General features: G+C 39.2%; 2 protein-coding genes across 2 annotated transcripts; one reads left to right on the forward strand and one right to left on the reverse strand.

Moving 5' to 3' along the window:
- Nucleotides 1-3: 3 nt before the first annotated feature.
- Nucleotides 4-13,607, reverse strand: ints7 (integrator complex subunit 7). Its single transcript, XM_047801840.1, has 20 exons — nt 13,363-13,607; nt 12,133-12,262; nt 11,845-11,991; nt 11,619-11,756; nt 11,344-11,390; nt 10,972-11,171; nt 10,689-10,811; nt 10,373-10,490; nt 9,472-9,606; nt 9,156-9,253; nt 7,712-7,951; nt 7,462-7,599; nt 6,796-7,002; nt 6,133-6,327; nt 5,906-6,009; nt 5,378-5,446; nt 4,575-4,707; nt 4,337-4,435; nt 1,927-2,112; nt 4-1,705 (listed from the first exon to the last, which is right to left on the reverse strand). Exons 1-20 carry the CDS (start codon nt 13,454-13,456, stop codon nt 1,430-1,432), a joined length of 2,877 nt encoding a protein of 958 aa, XP_047657796.1. The 5' UTR covers nt 13,457-13,607; the 3' UTR covers nt 4-1,429.
- Nucleotides 13,608-13,772: 165 nt separating this feature from the next.
- On the forward strand, nt 13,773-22,820 carry dtl (denticleless E3 ubiquitin protein ligase homolog (Drosophila)). The gene is made up of 15 exons (XM_027166279.2): nt 13,773-13,969; nt 15,180-15,305; nt 15,959-16,048; nt 16,498-16,559; nt 16,643-16,763; nt 16,871-16,936; nt 17,106-17,218; nt 17,567-17,640; nt 17,730-17,833; nt 18,186-18,290; nt 18,630-18,742; nt 18,832-18,921; nt 19,807-19,942; nt 20,966-21,498; nt 22,042-22,820. Exons 1-15 carry the CDS (start codon nt 13,918-13,920, stop codon nt 22,156-22,158), a joined length of 1,902 nt encoding a protein of 633 aa, XP_027022080.1. The 5' UTR covers nt 13,773-13,917; the 3' UTR covers nt 22,159-22,820.
- Nucleotides 22,821-22,975: the final 155 nt, after the last annotated feature.

Below are 22,975 nucleotides of genomic sequence, written 5' to 3' on the forward strand. Positions count from 1 at the left end.
TAATTTGCAAATCGGTACCATAAACATGTTTAAAATAAAACAGCAAACTAAACAGACAAATACATTAAAATAACAATAAAGATTTTTTTCCCTCAAATGACTAGCGACTTGTAACATCTTAAACACAGTCATGTGTGTACATTCTGGAGTGTGTGTGTGTGTGTTTTGGAGATTTCACAGTCAGACTGTGGCTTTGTCCAAATCCACATTGTACCGCATATTGTATGATGCCCGAATCCAAGTCGAGTCTCGCTGCAGTTTCATCACAGTGCTCATCAGTATTGAGCCTTATGTTTATGGAGCAGACTGTAGAACAGTTGCTATGCTTGAAATAGACACAAAAAGTGGCAGCTGAGGTGTTTTAAAGGAATAGGCATGAACTGGGGCTACACAGCAATGTCCTACATTCTCACAAGCTGAACAGTGATTTCTAGATGCCAGAAGCTTGATTACCTGATCGTTAGCAGTCTACACACGCAGTACAGTGACTTAACAGCTGGCAGGAAAATACACTGTACATGTAGCAGTCTGCATGAGCACAGCTGCTTTACAGACTACAGAACATATTGTACAGATCGCATCCTCAGCCCTCAGCTTACTAAATGAACTGCATGATGACAGGTATAATATTACAAATACGCAGCGGAGGTCTTTTTTCATACCCGTGAGAAAATTGATTCTGACTGCATAATTGATTATAAACAAACCCGATTAGCCTCGTGTCTATTATGCTTTGGCATGTAGCGATGCAAAAACATCAGGAAATCATTACATGTGCTGCAGACACCTCAAGGCAGTGTATAATCTATGTTGCTTCAACATCTTTGTTATTTTAATGTTAAGTTATATGTTAATTTCTTGTATAAATTCGACACAAGGACTTTAACAAAGAAGCAACATTTCAAATGAGATTTTCTTCATTTCATACAAATGATTTCAAAAACCATAAAAGAAAAACATTAAATTTTTATGATTTTAGTACATTTCTCGGACTCATTCTCCAAAATTCTCTACTTTTAATTCCTCTGAAAACAAAAAGGGCTTCTTTTGTAGGGCTGTAACTGAGCTCTGTTCTCATCTGAAAGAGAACTGCTCACTTCTTCCTTTTCACCATAAAAGGGCGAACATATTTTTGACAGAGGAGGATGGGGTTGATCTGGATGCGTAGAAAGTTTTCGATAAAGATGCATTTTGCCTCCTTGGCAGCAGGGAGTGTAAAAGTCGGTCGTGTATAAATGATACAGTAGAACATTAACGTTTTTGCTCCTAGTATTTGTTGAACAGCAGCTCTGACAGTAGCTCCGTCTGCCAGACAAATCACAGGCTTATATTAATGCGCTAGTTAAAACAGGTTATCTTCCCTTTTTTGGTTTATTCCTCCCTTTATAAAGCTGTACAGTCCACACGACTACACGTAAAATCTAAAACGCTACTGAAAACGGGCGGTGACGTTCCGCTGAGACGCCTGAGCTACAGCCTGCTGATGGCGAAGCTGTTGTGAGAACGGATCCTCCATTGATTTAATGCTCACTGTACTCTTGGGCCCGGTTTTCCACTGTACACCACTCTCATCCACCACACACGCCTCCACCGTCACGCTGTGGTTCCCCGGCACAGAAAAGTTCAGCAGGAACTGAGTGCTGAAGTAGTCATTATGAGGCTCCACCTGCTGCTCAATCTCATTGGTCTTGGACTCGAGAGGAATCTAATTGAAAAATGATGACCGTATTAGGAGTGGGCCATATAACTATGCAATAGCAATTCCATCATGAATTCTTTCATAGTAATAATAATTTTTCACAGAAATTCTAGATATCGTGATATGTTTTTACTAAATTATTAAAAAACATTTTATCTCTTTTTAGAAAGGCACAAACTGACAAAGCAGCTGAGCAAATTTTTTATATATTATTGACTTTAACCCACCTTGAAGTCAGGAGTAGGTTTGGACTGCAGTGTGGAGCTGGCGTTCAGACAGACCGAGTGGATTTTGCGGAAGAGGCCAGGCGTGGAGCCGTGCTGAATCACTCCCTCAACCTTTAACGTGAGCTGCTGTGTGTTCTGCACCGGGATTGGCTCATTGGGTGTGCGAGGAGATGGAGACAGAGCCAACTGTGGGAGCAAACAGGAAATACATGTATATACAGTAGAACCCATTTAAAGCTACTGGATTGTGATCTGTTCATACATCCATGAAGCTAAAATAGTTTGCAACTACGATTCTCCTCGGCCTGTCTTAGTCAGAGGTCAGATTCGTTTTCCGACGTCCGAGTTACAAATGTTAGTTGAAAGAGTGTAAGTTCTGAGTACTTATGGTATATAATGCTATATTCAAACAAACTAGAACAAACTGATGGTGCTGTACACAATTCTTATAACTATCATTTATCCACCACAACGTACACCGAAACAGTGTAATACTGAACCTTTAAAACGTTCTTTTGTTCTAACAACCATTAATATTCACATATAATCACCACAATTTTTATATTTAGCAATATTCAAATATTTGATACTCTTATAAGCTTATAAATGTTGATATATTTATTGATGGAGAATGATTTCAAAGCACTTTTGTACTTCGCTCTGAATAAGGGCGTCTGTCAAATGTTTTATATATACACACACAGTTGTGCTCAAAAGTTTGCATACCCTGAAAGAAATTGTTAAACATTGCCATTTATTTGAGGATAGTGGTCAGATGCCATTATTAATCATTATGAAGTCATTATCAATCACACAGACTCCTTTTTAAAACCTAATGATAACCGAAATCACCTAAACAACCCTGATCAAAAGTTGAATGTTTGGCCACATTATAAAACACACAGGTTGACGCACAGAAGTTTAAATGGCTATTAAAGGAAAGTTTCGGTGTATAAATAGTCAGCGAGTTTCTCAGCTCATGAGGTGATGTGCTGACTTGGCTGGATATGGCATCATGGGGAAGACAAAAGAACTGCCAATGGACCTGCGTAATAATGTAGTTGAACTTTATAAAGCAGGAAAAGGATGTAAAAAGATCTCAACACTTGGAAATGCCAGCCAGTCAAACTCTGATAATGAGGTGGAAAATAAATAGGTTCTGTTGATACTAAGCCAAGGTCAGGTAGATCAGAAAGATTTCACCCACAACTGCCAGAAGAATTGTTTGGGATGCAAAGAAAAAGCCACAAACAACTTGGAGAGAAATACAGACTTGTCTGGAAAAAAGTGGTGGTGTTTCAAGGAGCACACTAAGGAGGTACTTGAACATAAATGACCTGCATGGTCAAATTGCCAGGAGAAAGCCATTACTGTGCCTATGCCACAAAAAGTCCCACCTTCGGTATGCCAGACAGCACCTAAACAAGCCTCACAGCTTCTGGAGTCATGTGGAGTGATGAGACCAAAATTAAACTTTATAGTCACCATGTTTGGAGAGGAGTGGACAAGGCCTACGGTGAAACGTACACCATCCCAACTGTAAAGCGTGGTGATGGATCTCTTGTGTTTTAGGGCTGTTTGAGCACCAGTGGCACAGGGAGGTTAGTAAAAACTGATGGCAAATGAATGCAGGATGTTATCAGAAAATACTGGTAGATAATTTGCATTCTACAGCATGAAAGCTGCACATGGGACACCCTTAAATGTTCCAACATGACAATGATCCAAAGCACAAGGCAAGGTTGACCCTCCAATGGCTACAGCAGAAAAAGCTGAAGGTTCTGGAATGGACATCGATCTCCTGACCTCAGTATCATTGAGCACCTCTGGGGAGATCTTGGCATTTTGCCATGAAAAATGAGCAGCTATACCACCTTAAAGAATTAAGGCCCTCATGCTCAATTATTACAAAAGACTGCATACCATTATTGATGCTAAAGAAGGTGATACACAATATTAAGGTAATAAAAGACATGCAAACTTTTAAACAGGGATTATTTTCTTATTGCTTTGTTTTGTTCATTCTGTAATGCCTTACATATTAACTTGAGTCCTACAAGAAATAAAATAAATGTGTTTTGCCTTCTCACTACTGTTCTCTTTATATTAATAGACTTGATTTGCCAATTTATCTGCTAACAGGCTAATGTGTTGCAGCAAACATGCAGGAATTACAATTATTGCAACGAAATTAGGAAGAAAACAAATATCTTAAATATAATGTATAATAAAAATGCTAATTAACTCATACTTATATAAACATGTTATAATACAACAGTCTAAGCTGTATAAATAGCTACTGCTATAGTAACAATATGAGAGTAACTATATGGATCATGGTGCATTATTACGGATCATGACGAAGCATTCGTTTATCATGTGTTAACGGATAAACAGAGCAATGGCTTACTTTGATACTGGTTGACTGCAGTTTTTGGAAGAAGTATCTCTGGAAGGACAGCGGGACTTTGAGCAGAGCGATGACAGCATCACACAGACAGCCAGTGTGCTGAAGACAAACAGGAGAAAGTCTATCAAAATTGAGCATTTTAAATCATTATATTATTATTATTATTATTATTATTATTAAAAAGCTAAAAATGTAGGTTTCCATGTTATTCGCTCCAGCAGCTGTTTTTATACTTTACCAAGTAAGAGACAGGAGGATGCTTCCTGCTCAATGACTCTACTTCCTCCAGAACAAGACTAAACACAGACTGCATCATGCGCTCATACTTGCTCTCTGCCTGAACTGAACTCGGTGGGACAAAGTCCTGCAAACTGGGACAAATAATCCAGTAGAATTATGTGGAGAGTAAAAAAACCCCAAACAACAGTATATACATTCCAAGTTTTAGTAAACCATAGAAAGAAACAGAAATATTAAGAGGATTTGTTCTTATTATATATGATACATTCCCAGTGAGAGGTAATAAAAAGATTTGTTTAATCCTAAACATGTTATATTAAATATCAAGCATTCGAACTATTTAGAATGAAATAGAATTACAAAACATTATTCAAAATCCAAATAAAAGGTGTAATATTTTAGAAAGCATGTTTGATTAGCACTTTTCTGTCCTAATGTGATTCACCACTCATGGAGAACTAAACACAGACGTGTAACAAGTTTGTAAACTCGTATGAATCAACCTACCCATTACAGACGGGAATTGAGTGCAATAATTAGTTTTTCCTGGTTAGAAAACTATTCCCAATTTCCTCAGATGCAAAGACACCATGACAACAATATCTACTGAGTTCATGCCAATAACGCATCAATTATACATTCTATCAGTGTTGTGTAATTTTACATTAAGACATTCAGTTATTAAAAGCATTTAAATAGTTAAGAAATGTTCGTATTGGATGGGGTGTAGTATCACAGAAATTCCCACGAGCCCCTGGTACATGGGAATAAAGAGATCAGTGCGTGTGTGTTCACGCTTACCTGGCAGTGTGAGGGTCGAGTATTAAAGCCTCGATCACATAAGAAATAAGCAAGCAGCTTTGCTGTTGCCTAACAAATGAGTTAAGGGAAGCATTGCTGTTTTAGACGTTGCTCAGTTTGTTTAAAAAAAAACATAATGATCGGCAGTGACACTCAAAACAAAACTGCTGAAGCTTTGTTAATGCTAGTGTTCTCTTATATCTGTCATAACTGGTGCAAGGAATTTAAACTAGCAGACACACTGGTCCCGATGTAACAAAAGAAAAGAAACAGTGATAATTAATACTTCATTTTAAACTTTAAAATTTTTCTTCTAACATTTATCCTTAATAGGTGACGTTGGAAGGAAAAACTACCCGAGATGATATGAGGAAGAGAGGAACCAGACCCAGAAGGGAACCCAACCTCATTATTCGGGTGACAGTGAACAAAAAAATGAGGTAAAAAAAAAATTTGTCGTTTCTACATCAGTTTGTACTCTAGTGGAATTGTGCAAGGATTAGAGTCTGTCTTTGGCCTAAAGGATACAGCTCAACATTTCTGAGTGTAGCTGAATCAGCATCGAAAGAAGACTGGTACAAATCAGCGTAGCGACCGGCAAGACTCCGGAATTCATCCATGGAGAGCTTCATCTGTGTAAGAGCAAAGGACAAATCTAATGATTTTAAAAAGGTATAAGTTAAAAATATGACTGGTGTATGCATCTAAAATCAGCCAAATCAGGAGTAGAAATTGTGTGCGTGTGTGTGCAGCACCTGCTGAGAAATGCGTCCGCAGCGCTGCAATTCACTCCCGGAGGACAGAGCCATGCTGGCAGCGATGGCAGGTGGAGGACTCGTCTTTAGGCTGTTACAGGTGCAGATAAGTTGGGCCAGAGCCTGAAGCGTGTCAATACGCAGCTTCACGAACTCACACTGGAACGTCAGAGGACTCAGGGGGGTGCTTGCAGCCTGGATACACACATTCACACACAGGTTCAAGTACCTTTTTACTATCCATAAACTGTGCAATGAAATAGTAAGTCTCCAAATGACATGCAGAACATGAGACGACTCAAACCATACGATGCATTAAACTCTCTGACTAATCTTTAATGAAAAGTGAAAAACTATCTACAAATATGCAGTAATTTGTCCATTAATACATTTTTGGCTAATTTACACAAGGACAGTTAAAAAAAAGTATCTTTAATCCTTGGTTTTCAAAGAGGAATGTGGGGACACCCATGAAGCTGTGAAATACAGGAAGGGGAGAACTTTTTTTTTTTGCATTTTCGTACAGGTTTGGAAAAATACCAGCCCATTGGTGTAAATTACATGGGTGCATACCAGTCATCAATGACTCTCTGATGCACTATGGATTGAGGGCTTGGCCTCAAGGTGTTTCTCTGAGATGTGTGTGAACTGATCTACACTGACTGTGAGAGAAGTGAAGCCTTTTTGGTATGATTGGAGAGCATCGGTGATGGCACTGATGGCTCCGCTGTAGTCTCCGTCAGTCAGCCCGGTCAGGCAGTGCTCGGCCTGTGAGAACTCCATCAGTGCATTTAGCCAGAAGTAGAAGTGCTCAGAGGCAACACGTGTGCGTAGACTTTGGTACAGCTCGCCGGAGAATTCATGGCAGCCCTGCAACATGTGTCAAAGAATGATCATACTACTTATTCCTTTTTATTATACATTACGTATATTTATTGCAGATAATCGGGTGCCTCAAAGTTTGTGAACAGTGTAAAGTAAAGACTTGGCCAATACTGTCTTTCAGTTTTATTTCTATTCACATAAAGTGACATGACAACAACTCATTTTTTCAGTTTTTTAGAGATTCTTGAAGATTTAAAAAAAATTGGTCAATTTAATATATTGACTGATAATAATTTTTATTAAAACATTTTGTAAGCAAACAGCTGTTATATCAGAGTAAGTCTGTAGTTTATCAGAGTGGTTCTTGATGTTCTAACAGTCACCATGCACAGGTAGTCCATCATACTTCAATCGTCTTTTTACCAGTCGTTTAACCAAGCATTAATTACTGTACTGAAGCCTCAGTGTTAAAAAAAAAAATCAGAACTTTAGTGAGCTGCTCACCATACGCGAGGCCTGACGTGCAATTCTGTAGACGGTCCAGCCGTTAGCTGAGGCTTCCAACTGTGGACGAATCACAGCTTCCACCTCAGCGCTCAAAGAAGACTGACTTGCCACAAACACCACTGTGGCCAAACACACCTGAGAAACAGAGAAAGTAGTATAACATAAATTCCACAGCTTAATAGAGTTAATTACTTCCTAATACATTACTTTTGGTGAGCAATTTATTTCTTTCAGTGTAAACACCAACCAAAAGTTCCTGTTGTTTATCAGAGCTTCTGTGACTGGCACTGCTGTAGAGCTCCAGTAGATTTCCCAGCATGCTCTCCCCCAGCACAGGCAGCTGAGTAACAATGGCGGCCAGAGCGTGGCAGATAGCAATGCATGCCGAGTCACAGGAGTGATGCAGCTGGGCCAAGAGGAACTCCACACACATCTGACTGAGAAGAGGACGCGCCCTCAACATCCTCACCAGACACACAAGCACCGTCTGAGTGAGGGGGCAAGAGAGAGTATAAGAAAATATAAGGGAGGGAGAGAAAGAGAAACAATAAGAGAGTGCAGGAGAGAGAAAGAGAGATTTCTATTTAATTTTAAACATTAATTTCAATGTAACTTCAAACTGAGGGTGATGAATGAGGGTACACATAAAATACAAGCCTGACATTTCCTGGTATTTAGAGAGAAAAACAACATATAAATATGTGATGGATAAAGAGAGCTATACGTATAAATCATTTTAAATGAAATTTAAGGAAAAGGAGGCACTTGCCCAAAGACACAAAAACTTTCTAGCAATCCTATAAGACAGTGGTCCCCAACCTTTTTTTCGGCGCGGACCGGTCAATGTTTGATAATTTTACCGCGGCCGCTGCGGGGTTGGGGTGGCGGCTATACAATTAAATTCAAATTAATAATTTTAATTTAATTGTATTTAAACATGCCTTTTTAACTCACTACAACGCTAAACCAATGAGAACCCTGAGCTTGTTTCTTTGCAACGAGACGGTTCCATCTGGGGTAATAGGAGACAATGACACCCGAAGTGTGTTGCTTATGTCCAGTTTATTCCGTTGTTTTGTTTCGGTTGCCGTCACTGCGGAAAACCCCGCTTCACACAGATAGCATGTCGGAAATGGCAATAGGGATTTAAGTGCTGTGGTGACAATCTCAGGGTATTCCGCCATGACTTTAATCCAGAACACCGGCAGAGTTTCTAACTTTCTAACGACGTCTGTTTCGTGCTCATTTTTGCAAATTTGTGAGTTAAATTTGAGCAAACACAATATACACGTACACCAAGCACTGAAACATGACAAAGTACCGGTGAACAGAGAGAAGAGCGATACACACCTTCTCTCTCCACCAAAGCTACAACGCCACTGCCGCTTGCAGCTGCTCAGCTCCAGACGTCACCTAAAGCCAGCCCGATATTATGATATTTTATGATATGATATTTTATTTTATATTTTATGCATGCGCGGTATTGGTGCGGCTTTAGGTGACGTCTCTCAGCTCCCGGTTAACCTCTCGTCCATGGAAAGTCGCACAAACCCGAGAGAAATACACCACAGTAAATAAAATGGAAATAATTTAATGTTCCTTGGGCGGCCCGGTATCATTTGGTCCATGGACCGGTACCAGTCCGCGGCCCGGGGGTTGGGGACCACTGCTATAAGACACACTGTACTCACTTTCAGCGTGGACTGAGCAGATGCACGGTCATCCTGACTGCACAGCAACAGTAAAGACTCCATGCCCATCACCGTGTCCTGCTCCAACTGCACAACATCTACACAAAGATAAAAAGTAGATGAGACAACAATGCGCAGATTTAAGGATATGAATCAAGAGAACTACTAGACATTAGCTGGGTTAGCTTCAAATCTGAAATCAGGATATTTAGAAGTTATACACAAGCCTCTTGAAATCGCAGAACTTCACAGGGCAACTGCACATTTAACATTTAGCTACAGTGATAAACATAGGCTTTGTGTATTAGGGCAGTACCTTTCTCAGGGCAAGAGATGGCTATGTTAACTAGCACAGTTATGCCGTGGGCTGCTACGGCCAGGTTACTATGGTAACAGCAATCCTGCGCCAGCTTGACGATGTCAGTCAGGTGAGGAGATTGTGGGGATTCACCTGAAAATAAACAACAGGGTTATCCAGTTAATTCTGAAGATAGGTGCTTACATTGATGGACACACATGTAGGTGTGTTCAACACATTCTAAAAGAAGCTGTCAAAAATGAAGAAAGGTTAAGAGATAATCCATGTTATAAAAAAAAAAGGAACATTGAAAAGTTGCACTATGTAATTTTCAAATTAGTTCATGCCTTCTAAGATGGTGAAGGGAGCACGTCATTTTATGAGTTATTGATGATTGCTTATGTCAGCATAATAAAAGTTTTACTGAGGTAGGGCCAGAGATGTTTATCCTTGAGGATCAACGCTACTTTGTGCAGCACAAGACAGTCGTGATACTTTTTAAAATATAAATCTGCACTAATTTTATCGTAACATACAGTCACTGATTGGATGACAGAAGATGAAACCTTTGAGATTTTGACGAGCACTTTGAAGGTCTAAATAAAAATTTAAGGAGTAAAATTTTGGTTCTGGGAAATGTAAATAAATAGCATTATGAGTATTCATATTTCAATGATACTAAAGTAAAGTATACATTATCCAAAAGGTTACTTAAGTATAGTAAACAAAGCACAAGCACTTAAGTTTGTAGTTTAGGTCAGAATCATACCTGTATGTACTGTATGGTCTTAGGGTAATAAAAAAAGTGACTGTCAGCTTTGTGATAACCATCTTCCTAAGTTTTGTGTGTTTGTGTGTGTATGTGTGTGTGTGTATGTGTGTGTGTATGTGTGTGTGTATGTGTGTGTATATGTGTAACCTGAGGTAGGGCTGAAGTACTGCTTGATGGCAATGGTTCCAGAGAGTGTAGAGAGGACAGAGGCCATGCCGAGTTTGAGACCATCATAAGGGGTGCTGAGGGCACTCTCACACAACGTCTACACACACACACACACACTCTAAATATAATACAAAGCAAAATAATAAACTATGCAGGAAAATCACTGCAAAAGGTTAACCAATTAACTTTAAACCACCACAAGGCATCAATCGGGCCGTACCTGCACGTGTAGTTAAAAACGAATAGAATTCAGCTTTTAGGATTCTCACTTCAGTGAAAGTGTGAATGATCTCACCTGTGTGTTCTTTCTGCTCCACATGTGAGGAGCTTTCTTAGCAAGGAGTTTCAGGTCCTGGATGGCGAGTTTTTTCACAGCTTTTCTTGGGTCTTCTTTTAGATACTGCAGAAGTAAATCAATCTGCAAAAGAAATAATACAATTAATAAGGAATAAAACATGATCAGGATGCACCAGGCATTATAGACCATGTCTGTAGTGCAGCTAAAACTGTTCCCCAATTCAGCAATGTAGAGTTGTGTATTAGTCTGGAGTGAAGTAAAAGAGGTAGTTTAAACACACCTGTTTGGGAATGTGCATGAGAGCACAGAGGGAAAGCTGCGTGAAGGTGTGCAGTGTAACGATCACCATGGGCGTAGAGGGGTACGAAGATACAAGCTCTTGCAGCAGCTCTCTGCTCCGGGAAGCCAACGCTGCATCGTGGTGCATGTACTGGAGCATGGGGATCAGCTTCAGCTTCAGTTCCACTGGAGTGGCCAAGCCTGACCAAAATACACACACACACACAGAGGTAAGATGGATACAAGAGATCTTAGATCAAACACTAGGGTTTTGGATAGTTTTAAAATAAATTCACAAAATGGTTCCGTTTAATAACACACAGGCTTTTCAAAAAAAATGTTTAAATACCCTGCTAGATTGAAAAAGTTTCACCTTGAATCATCTCACTGATCTTGTTGCATATCCCTGCTGCAAAATCTCTGAAATAACACAAAATAAGAGCCTGTAATAAAATCATAACTGCCATTGGGGCAAATCACCACACAAAGGCTCATCACATTTTATGGCTTGTTCATTGTCTGTAATAATAATTACAACAATTAATGACAGTATAATATTTAATTTAAAAAAAAGAGAATGGCAAATATAGATAAATATTTTTTAGCATGCCCCTCTTTTAACACAAGCATGTGTAGATTATGGCTTACTTGGAATGGGACGAGAAACTGGCTGCTGCAAAGATTGCGGCCTCCACTTCTACATTGTCGTGTGAGTCCAGGCTCTGGCGAATGCTGTGATGAGCGTTTTTCCTTTCGGGGATGATAGACGCCAGGCTGCCCAGCATTCTGCGGCAAATATGAATAAACACTTTCATCAAGTACAGCCTTGTTTGCATTCATTTTACACTCAGCCAAATGTGAATGCTGTGTGTACCGGAGTGTGATGGCTCTGGCTATTGGATCGTTACTGTGGATAACAGAAAAGACTCTTTTAACGAACTCGTCGACATTCAGGATCTTCTCTAGGTGTTTCTCACTCTGCTGGGTCACCTTCAACACACACAGCCGGAGGAAGTTGTTTCTGCGGAAAGTTTCAAATAAAGTACATTTCTCTTCAAGCCAAAAAGAGTTAAGCGACCAGCAAAACTGTCCACACATCCGTCAATGCTGTATAACAACTGTATAATGTAAAATGTCCCGTCGTGTATGGATGAGTACATACCCAAGTCTGAAAATGTCAGCAAGTTTAAGGAAGGCAGAGTTGATGAGTATGGGGAACGGATACTTCTGGAACAGTTTGGGAAAGAGGACCACGGCTTCACACTGTTCCCCAAGTTTGCATGATCTAAGGCCTTGATTTGGAGACAGAACAGCAAAATTATTAAGCGGTAGCAGAATCACCTCTCTGTTATTGCGGGGCTGTCAAGTGTCATGCGCTGAGAGTGACAGTCACGCATGTCGGTCTTGTCATGCTCTCCCCCCACACATTGTATTTCTCACGCAGAAAAACTTTTTGACTATTTATCATATATTTAATATGCCTCAGTGCTCAAAATGTATCAGTCCGCACCGCTGTCTCTATCGAACCGGGCAGGAACCAAGCGCATCTCCTCTGGAGTTCTTAGTTGAGCCTGACACTTATCAGCCAATCAAAAAGGCTGTACAAAAGGCTATACAATAGCCAATCAGAAAATATCACTATTGTATATGGGTAAGATTTACCGCAATAACCAATGAAAAAAAAAACATTCATTAGCGAGGATATTTTAGATGGTCGGTTTGAACAAAACCTCAACACGAAACAGCTTGTCTCTGGACGGGACATTGTCCTCAATCATGACCCTAAAAATGGCTGGGCTTGAGAAGAACTGTTTTGAATGGGAGCAATTCCCAATTTTTTTTGGTGTGAGGGGTTGGAAATGTTATAGAGAACTGGACACTACAGATGTCGTTAAAGTATTTCCAGCAGTGTTTTAGAGCCCTACAGCAAAATTATTAAAAACAAACATAAACAAAGTCCAGCTCTCAATAGGGCACCATCATTGCTCCTAGGTACATAAACTGAAAAAGATGTTCTGCTATAAAGCACTGCAATAAACAATTCAATCATCCAGGTCCAAACCTCCTCCACAAATTGTTCCAAATTCATGTCTTCTGCCTCTTCTCCCATGTCACAGCACAGAAAGAAAACAAAGGCTGCTCTTTCAGCACATCTTAAGTGCTAACTCATATTAGCCTTCTTATATTAGCCCAGACAAAACATCTACAGGTTATGACAAATGACATGAAGTGAACCGCCAATGAGTGAATAATACAATACAATGCATTTAGGTTCATATTTCAAGAAGTATCTGCGACTTACATCGAATGCATTCGTCAAAAGTTATTTAAATATAAGATAGCTCTGTTAGCCAGTTAGCATGCTAATTGTGTTAGCATTAAAATAACAGACCTTTGTCCAGCTCCATAAGAGCCGAATTAGCATCTAACTCCTGCTCCCCATAACCGGCTTCCGATAAGAAGGAACGCGCCGTTGAAAGTGACATTTTCTTCACACAGACTATTTCTCCTCGATTGAGAGTTTCAGTTAGTAACTGAATTGTAAACTAGCCGTAAAGACTACAACGTAATATTCACACCGCTATTCCGAAACAACATGGCGTCCGAAAGAAGCAGAGCTCGGATTGGAGGAGGAGCTCGAAAACCAATCATGTCACAGAAACAAGAATAACGCTAACAAATCACAGGGAGGTATATAGAATATGTCGGATTGTGGGTGGGAAATCAAACGATTCTTGTCGATCCTTCACACTTCTTTAACCGCCGTTCCGCAGGATGTGACGTTACAAAAAAAGGCGCGTCCTGCGCTCTGCACCAATGGGAAGGCGTAACGTGATATTAGCGGGATTTTTGTGTCCTCACTGTTGATCATCAGCTTCGCGGGAAATTCAGTGCTTTAGTTTTACAGTGTTTAAGGACTTTGTGCCAAGCCGATTAGGTGTTGAGAATGCTGTTCCGTGTTGTTGTGGACCGAGCTGTGGGTGTAAGGAGAAGATACGGTGAGCAGATTTAATGTTTTTAATATTAGCAGGTTTTTCTTCACAATGCTGGTAGTTAATTTGGGGACGAATCCTGAACCTCTACCTGGTGTCTGTATTAGTGCACTATGTAAGGCTAGAAGTCATGCTGGGACACATCATGGGTAGGGACCTAATGTTCAACACTCTGGTTTTGTTCTGTCAGGAAAACACATACATTAAACAGATCTCAGATTAATCCTAAACTTTTATAGTGCATTATTAAAAGTGTAACCGGCGACAGATTACTTGTGTTTATGTGTATGAGATATATATATATGTATGTATGTGTATGTGTGTGTGTGTATACATATATTCAATGTACTGTACTGTATGTACTGTATCTATCATTATGATCTGTTAGTCGCTATATACAGAGTATTCTATTTAGTATTCTAGAAATTCTTTTGAGTAAAATTATTATATAAACTAAATTGTATAAAATCAATGCACCATATAAAAGCTATATAAATATGTCATTTGAAGATATTTGTGCCTGTGATTTTCTTGTGTTGCTCATAGATAACGCCCATGGAGGGATGATTTCTTAATCTGAAGGATAAGATATGAGAATTCCAAACAGTTTGCTTGGAACACACTGTTTTCTGTCCAAATCATGATTTTTGGCATTTAATTCATTTTTTTCTTCCACAACTTGGCAACACGAGCAGTAAAGAGTTCCATTGTGTGCCAGGAGGGGATCAGTACTGAGCATTATAATATACCAAACAAATTCGATCTGTGCACCTTCATTATTTTTTCCACACTTCCCTGCACACAATCAGTGTTTTATTCCTGACAGAAAAGAAATCATTATTCACCATCTGATTAATATTACAGATGATATTGATGCTTTCTGTTCCATAACTTGGTGATATTTTGCTATAAAGCAACACCAAAATCTTTAACTAATGCACCAGGTAATATTGTGAATTTTGAAAAATGAATACATTTCATTTATTTTCATTTTAAAACGCATCTGTTTTCAAAAAAAATTAAATAAATGGGACCAAAGTCACAGTAACGGAGTGAGTTTAGAAAACGAAGTCAACACTAGTTTGTCCTAATTTGCTAAAGTCTGCATGTTAGTGGACTGCTAATCCTTCCTGAGACCCCTCAGTGTTTCAAAGCCCCTATTTAGTTAGCATTTCCTATTGCATGAAATAACTCCTTGTGTTCCTTTCTGTTATAGATAAGCATGGGGATTATCCATTGTCGTCTCTGCTGGAGTGTTTTCAGTGTTCTCGTCATGAAGAACACGTGTCTTATGGAGACTCGGGCGTTGCTGTTCCTCCTTTTGGATGCACGTTCTCTACAGGTGAAGCTCTGCCTGATTATTATATAAGCACATGCAAGATTAGTGGGAATCTCCTCTGTTATTAGTGAATTGGTACATACAAGTAATGTTTTTTAAATACTTTGGAGGCAACAAATACACGGTTTGCTACCAGATGATTGACTGATTTGGAAAATATCTTGTGCAAGTCAAGTGCATTTTTATTGAGATGTCATTTCTGCAGGATGATAATATATATAATATTTTGATTCTGCAAATACACAATAGTGTAAAACTAATGCAGAACAATAAATACACAGAACATGGGCTGTAAATTGTAATAGCACCAGTAGGTACATCTGTAACTGCAATATGTTTAATAACATCTGATGCAGCTTTGTAAAGCATAATAAAGTGATAACTGATCACAATATCTCTTTTTTTATTTTTTTAATTGACACTTCAGTACTGTACGTTTTTTTTTCCATGTCTAGGTTTTAGACTGCTGTTGTTTAAAAAGGCATGATAATAAGTGTGTATTTGGTACTAAATGCAGTAAATGTTTATGAGTTCTTATCATTCAAACCAATAATAAAAATGTCTCTATTTGCAACTGTTCCCAAACACTTGGCCTTTTCATTATTTGTGCAAAGATTTCTGTTATAGTCTGAAATTTGATGTATGTCTGTCTATAGCTCCTGGACAGGGCAGCACGCTAGCTGTAGCGAATGAGGAAGGGATTGTGAGCCTTTATAACACAGAGAGACGCAGCACTGTACTGAAAGGTGAGTAAATTTTCATCCGAGTCAGGATTCGGTACAGTTCACTTGTGGCACATTTTATTATAATCAGTTTAATTATTTATTTGTTTGTTTTAAATCTTCAAGGTCTCAATCTTTAAAACTCTTAACATATTCTCCAGGACTCCATGGGTCATGTTTCATGTAGTGTTCTTCACACACTTATTGGGTTATTGATTAAGGGTAGGATGCGTTATGAAGCATTTGATTCAAGCCTGGACCCCGGGCTTAAATGGCTCAAATTGGAATTCCTGCTCATTCTCCTTCTCCTGATAGTTCACACCTGTCAAATGTTGTAGTTCCCAAATCTCACTTCTGAGCAAAACGGAACAGATCTTTAAACCAGCGGAAAAGATTAAAATGGAAAGGGTGTTGAAATGCAGAGTGAATTTCATCATAGTCAAGTCATAAGCGATGCTGTTTCTCATCCACAGAATGGCTGGCACATGATAACGCTGTGTTTGATATCGCCTGGGTCCCTGGAGCAAACAGCTTAGTGAGTTCTTTAGCCACTCAATACGATCTTTTAGGTACTTTAAATTGATTCACAGTGAGAGTAAGTGATGTTTTTGTGTGAAGGTGACTGCGTCAGGGGATCAGACAGCCCGGTTGTGGGACGTGATCTCCGGGGAGCTGCTGGGGGGTTTTAAAGGGCATCAGTGCAGCCTGAAGTGTGTGGCCTTTCCCAAACAAGAGAAAGGTATAAAATTAAATTTTAAAAAAACAAATTTTATCTCTAAGCTTTTTTTTTTTCTTTTTATAGTGTCGGATATTGTTTTATTTTAAAGCCACATTTTGTTCCCTCAGCTGTTTTCTGCACTGGAGGCAGGGATGGGAACATCATGCTGTGGGACATGAGGTGTAGTAAGAAAGGTAAGATCGGGAATGTTTGGATAAAGACTGCTAATGAGCTTATAAATTTGCATGTCTGTCCCTCTATCTCTGTCTGACCATTTTTTCTGTCACTATCTGCCTCTTCCTGTCTGTATCTGACCCATTTGACCCCACACCCCCCTTTTTTTTTCTTTTTTTTTTAACGTAGATGGCTTCTACAGACAGATGAAGCAGATAAGTGGAGCTCATATGAAGATGGACAGAAACACACCTCAAACAAAGAAAAAACGAGCAGTGTCTAGAGGAATGGCTCCTTCTGTGGTGAGACAGGCTTTTTATGAAGCACACAGAGACAGATTTATTTTAGTCATGTGATCTGCCCAATCTATTTTATCTGTCTGTTATTAGTTATAGCAACATGGTGCTTTTATAGCAGTTAAAATAGTGTTATTAAACCTATTTAGTCTCAGTTTAGCTAAAGAGCATTGAAATCATTCATTTGGCTAAATTATGGACCAAAACTGTAAAATCCTTTTTTTCCTATAACACAAAGATCCTGTAAATTTACCTCCGAATTCTATAAATTCTCAAATTTAATGCATGTACTTTTAGTAGAGACCAAAGAATAACACGATGCTTTAATATTCCCGCATCTCTCTTGCTGCGCAGGACTCTCAGAGGGGAGTGACGGCGGTTGTTTTCCGTGACGAGAACACGCTCATCTCTTCAGGAGCCGTAGATGGGTATGTGCTGAATTAGGGACGCTTCCTCTGGTTTAAGAAACCAAATAATGGTATGAGAGATGATTAGCATATGCTTTGTCTCTCTACAGGACAATTAAGATGTGGGATTTGAGAAAGAGTTACACGGCGGTACAGCACAACCCCACACCACTCCAGATCTATCAGTACCCAGGATCCTCCACACGCAAACTAGGTACATAAATGCACGCTTGCTTGCACACTCTGACTACAGATTAATGAGTAGAGAGCACACAAGACTATACATATATACTTGCTTGACTATAAGATCAAGATCTTTTTGGTCTTTTATCTGGATAAATATTGAATACTTATTTAATACTTATTTCTGTATGATGGACACAAGAAAATGTTTACAATTCATACCACAGTTTAATATTAAAGTTTAAAGATAGCCTTTTCTATCAATATTGCAACAAAATCAGTCTAATTTACAACAATGTTTCTCATGTGTATTCGATAATCTATTTTTTTTATCGTCCTGGCTTGTTTTCATTTCCTGCTTAATCAGTACACTTTATATCCAGGTTATTCAGGCTTGATGTTAGACTCGACGAGCTCCAGACTCTTCTGCAACTGCACAGATGACAACATTTACATGCTGGATGTCAGTGGATTAAAAACTACCCCAGGTAAGGAGTGCCAAGAGTGTTATGGTTTGGTAAGATAGAAGTTGGTTATTGGTTTGGTAAGACACAATACTGTGTCAGAAAGCGTAAGTTTTAGGACTGACTGTTCCAAAGAGTTAACGCGAGGCTCCTGATAAAATACTAAATAAACGTCTCCTTGTGTAAAACTTATATCTTGGATGATTCCACACAGTTTTAAAATCTGTTTGTGGCGTTTCTGCTATATGAGTCACTTTGTGTTCTGGTAGAAGCGACAAGGCATTATGAGGAGCATTTGCATATAAAATCTTAATATAAAAATGTATAAAAATATTTTGAACAGTCTTCTGTCTGTTCTTCCAGTGGCTGTGTTCAGTGGCCACCGTAACTCTTCGTTCTACGTGAAGTCCTCCGTGAGTCCAGATGATCAGTTCCTGGCCAGTGGGTCGAGTGATGGCAACGCTTACATCTGGAAGGTGACAAGCTCGAGCTTTATTTCCATGTGATTTTTAGATTTGTGGCTCTCTAAATGCTCTTTTAATTGATCCGAATCTTCTCTCTGTAGATCTCTGAGCCATCTCGGGCTCCTGTTATGCTTCAGGGTCACAGTCAGGAAGTGACATCAGTCACCTGGAGCCAATCTGATTTTACAAAGGTGAGCAATTTCTTGGAAGATCTTATAAATAATAGAGCTGGGGATTTTTTTTACTACTATTAGCTATTAGCATTCCCTAGTGTTTCTAATCATTATCTAAAGTTTGCTGCTTTATCTTGGTCTCTAATTTAATTATGTGGTTTCAAATGTAGGCTTTCTTTCATAGGCGTGTGTGTCTGTGTGCGTGCGTGTGCGTGCGTGTGTGTGCGTGTGTCTGTGTGTGTCTGTGTGTGTCTGTGTGCGTGTGTGTCTGTGTGCGTGTGTGTCTGTGTGTGTGCGTGCGTGTGCGTGTGTGTCTGTGTGCGTGTGTGTCTGTGTGCGTGTGTGTCTGTGTGTGTGCGTGCGTGTGCATTTTATCAAGACATTTGTGGGGAAAACAGTGACTAGCCTTTGCAAAACTCAGACTAGGTATCAGTGACCAGTAGATAACATGCAGATAAGTTATCTGGGCTATAATACTCCAAAAGAGCAGTCTTTATTCCTTTAAAGTCTTTTATGAAAATTGCAAAATCCAAGCAATATACAGTATGAATCTAGAATGATTTACAGTTGTGTAGGTGTTTTGACGTCACAATAAAAAACACCCCTGGATTCCCCGCTCACTTTCCCCTCTCACATTAGCAATAATGCTGCCACTTTTACATATTAAAAGGTTTATACCTGGATGTTCTTGTTCATTGATCTATGTAATATGTAATATGTTTTTGCTAGAATAGGAAGAAAGTCTCCATCTTATGTTTTTTTAGTGTCTATATAAGCACGTGGCTTTTGCCACAAATCCCTGTCTTATTCCTCTATTCTTACTATTCTAATCTAATTTATTCTTATCATGGTGATGTTTATAAGGTCTAGTAAACTTTGTTTGACATTTTCATCCCTATGCAGATTGCGACCTGTTCTGATGATAACACTGTGCGGATCTGGAGGCTCAGCCGCAGCGTTGATGGAGAATCATCAGCCGGAGATTTAAACCTTGTAGGCTGGGCACGACGCGTGATCCAGACACCATCCCGACAATCTAGTAATAATAATAATATTAATAATAATAATTACAACAATTCATTTACTCTTTTCTGGTGTCCCACACTTTATTTTGTTAATAGCAGGAAGCACAATGAGGCATAATGCTACCCTGGTTAGTCTGCCATGCAGTTTCTTCCTGTGTCTCACCGTTCATCTGTATCCTTGAAGACTCTGACTTGTAATAAAAACTTTAAAAATAAATAAATAAATAAAAATAAGCTGATAATATAAATTTGACGCAATTTTGAAAATTACGATGTACTAGTTGTTGTTATTATTATTATTATTATTATTATTATTATTATTGGCTGCAAATTATTTAGTGTCGGAGGCCTATATATTAATCAAATCATATATTTTTTTTAACTTTCCAGTATTAAACTGTCTCCGGTAAGCCTACAAATCAACCAATCATGCACTGTTAATGCCCCAAACATTTTCTCTAAAAGAACCACAGAGTGTTTTAGACATAGTGTAATTATAACATTTATTAAAGAGCATATAGTACAAGAATAATGAGTGAAACTTTTGACCGCGTGGATGGATGGACGGACCTGTGTGGTCTAGCATAAGATGCGAATGGAATCGAATCAGAAAGGGATCAGTTGAGACCAGATGATGAAAGGTCTTTTTTTTTTTTTCAGGATCTTCTCCTCCTTAGCTCTAACTCTCATACACTTCTAATACCCCATGGACCTTTTTGAACCATAGTATTAAATGAGAGTGATTAATCTGTGGTCTCGCTCTCTCTCTCTCTCTCTCTCTCTCTCTCTCTCTCTCTCTCTCTCTCTCTCTCTCTCTCTCTCCCATATTTGAAACTGACGAGTCCACAATTTACTTACTGCCACAATTGATTGATTGTTTTTGTGTGTCTGCCTGCTTGGGTTCTCTTGTCTTGTTTTGTTGGTCTCAGTGTTTAGTAACGAGCTGACAATTTTTTTGCTCAAATCTAATGTGCATTGTGATTACTGGATTCAGGATGCTATGCCTTTTTAATTCTCCTCCCTTTTGTCTCCGCCAGGCTCCATCCTTCCACCTGATGTTGTAACCCCGGTTCGGTGCAGCAGGTCAGGGAGTGATGATTCTCTGTTGTCCCCTCAGCCTGCCTCGTGTGCCCCCAGTGGTGCCGACTTCCCTCCACCATCTGTCACATCCTCTCCGGCTGATGTACCCTGCCCACCCCAGACCAAACCTCCGCTCTCCATTCCTGTCATTAACACACTCGGCTCTGAGAGACGCGCCAAACGGCGCCTGGACACGAGTGAGACAGCAGCGGGGGAAGACGAGAGCGACGGAGTGTCCGAACTCTATCCGGTCTGTAAGAGGACTCGGGAGTCTACGAGCGCTTTCTGCTCCTCAGCAGCAGAAGGAACAGATCAGAAGGAAGAGAGGATCAGCTCATCTACACAGGCTGATAAGGAGAACAGCTCACCTCTGAAGGCTGACTGGCTTTCTGCAATGAGTCGAAAACTAAAACAATCTCACAGCGGAGCTGCGTTATCTAAAAGTCCTAATGCAGCGAAGAAACAAGACTCGAGAACACAGTCTCTCTCTGTAAGTCACAATAAATTTGTTTTATACTGTATAATAACCATTTAACATCACAGTATCAGCTTCACTTTCTCACTGACCTTAAATGCCATAGAGATTGCTGATTGAATCTATGATAGTCTTTTCTGCATATATTTTGTATTTTTTTTTTACCTAATTTCCCCAATTTTCTGGCTTCGGTTGTGTTCAGACAGCTCCAGGCTGATTTATTTGCATCTGATTTGAGCTGGAAAGACTTTCTGCAGTGAAAAGTGTGTAAAAGCAATATTGCTTTGCATGTTTCCGTTTCCAATGTCAATTTCACAATTTATAAAATTTTCAGATCAAGCCACTGCATACAGGTTATTTAAGGACACTTTAAAGTTTTTTTATTTTTCCACATCTAAAAATCATATCGGAGAATACAGTCTTACCTGTACTTCTGTCTGTCTGTCTGCTTCACTCCATCCAATAACAATGTTCCCAGACCCGCTATCTGTATATCCTTTGTTATTTGATCAGATTAATTGGAGTATAACTTGTGTTGTATCTCTTTTTCCTGCTTAGGCACTGAGCTCTCCACAGTCTGTAAGGAAGGCGTCCTCCCCACAGACGAAAAGAATTTCCTCTCCAGCTTCTATGAAAAAGATTTCTGCATATTTTCAGAAAACACCACAGGACTGATTTTCATGTATGTTTGTTTTTTTGGAAAAGCTGACCAAGGCTTGAAAAAACTACACTTTTTTTAAAAGACTCTTTTAAAGAATTATCCAGCACACTGTTATAACGTGTGAGTTTTACCCTCCGTCTTTTGTCTTTTTATCAAGGCAGATTTTAGAGGAAATGTTTTTTGTTTTTTTTTCTCATTTTTATGCAGATGGACAAATATTATATTTGAGAATTCTATATCTATATAAAAGATTGTGCATTTAACTTTACCATTCGTCAAATCTGTTTGTAAAGTTGTCATCAATCGAGTGTTGAATGCAAGTGTGTGGAGATGTGTGTTATTAGTTATGTTCATAACATTTTTTGTATTGTGTGTGTATATATTTTTTTTATTTTTCTGTTGAATACTGTGTTGGTTTGAGCTGATGATTAAATGCAGGCCCTCTGTTTGGTAAAAGCCTGAACTCTTCCACCGAGACTCGTATTTCATGACGGTGAAATATTTCCACTTGAAGCTTTCTTGAATTGCAGAAATGTACTGAAAAAACTCTCCAAAACTTTATACATGTCTCCATGATTCACTGATCTCACTGCTTCAGAACAGCAGGGAACTAGTTGTTTGGAAATGGTAACAAAATAAATCGTTGTGTGTGTCTGTTCCACACACAGCTCTTTTATTTCTGGTGTTTAGTTTGGTATGTTATCAAAGGAGTTTCCGATGAGCGAGATGTGCATCCTGTGCCTGTCAGTCCTATTGAAACGGGTGGTCCTAGTGAATCTCTTGTAGTGTCAGTGCTCATTAAGCGTTTGTTTCTTTTTTGCTGCTGCTCAA

Source organism: Tachysurus fulvidraco, chromosome 16 (assembly GCF_022655615.1).
Source record: "Tachysurus fulvidraco isolate hzauxx_2018 chromosome 16, HZAU_PFXX_2.0, whole genome shotgun sequence".
Taxonomy (NCBI): domain Eukaryota; kingdom Metazoa; phylum Chordata; class Actinopteri; order Siluriformes; family Bagridae; genus Tachysurus; species Tachysurus fulvidraco.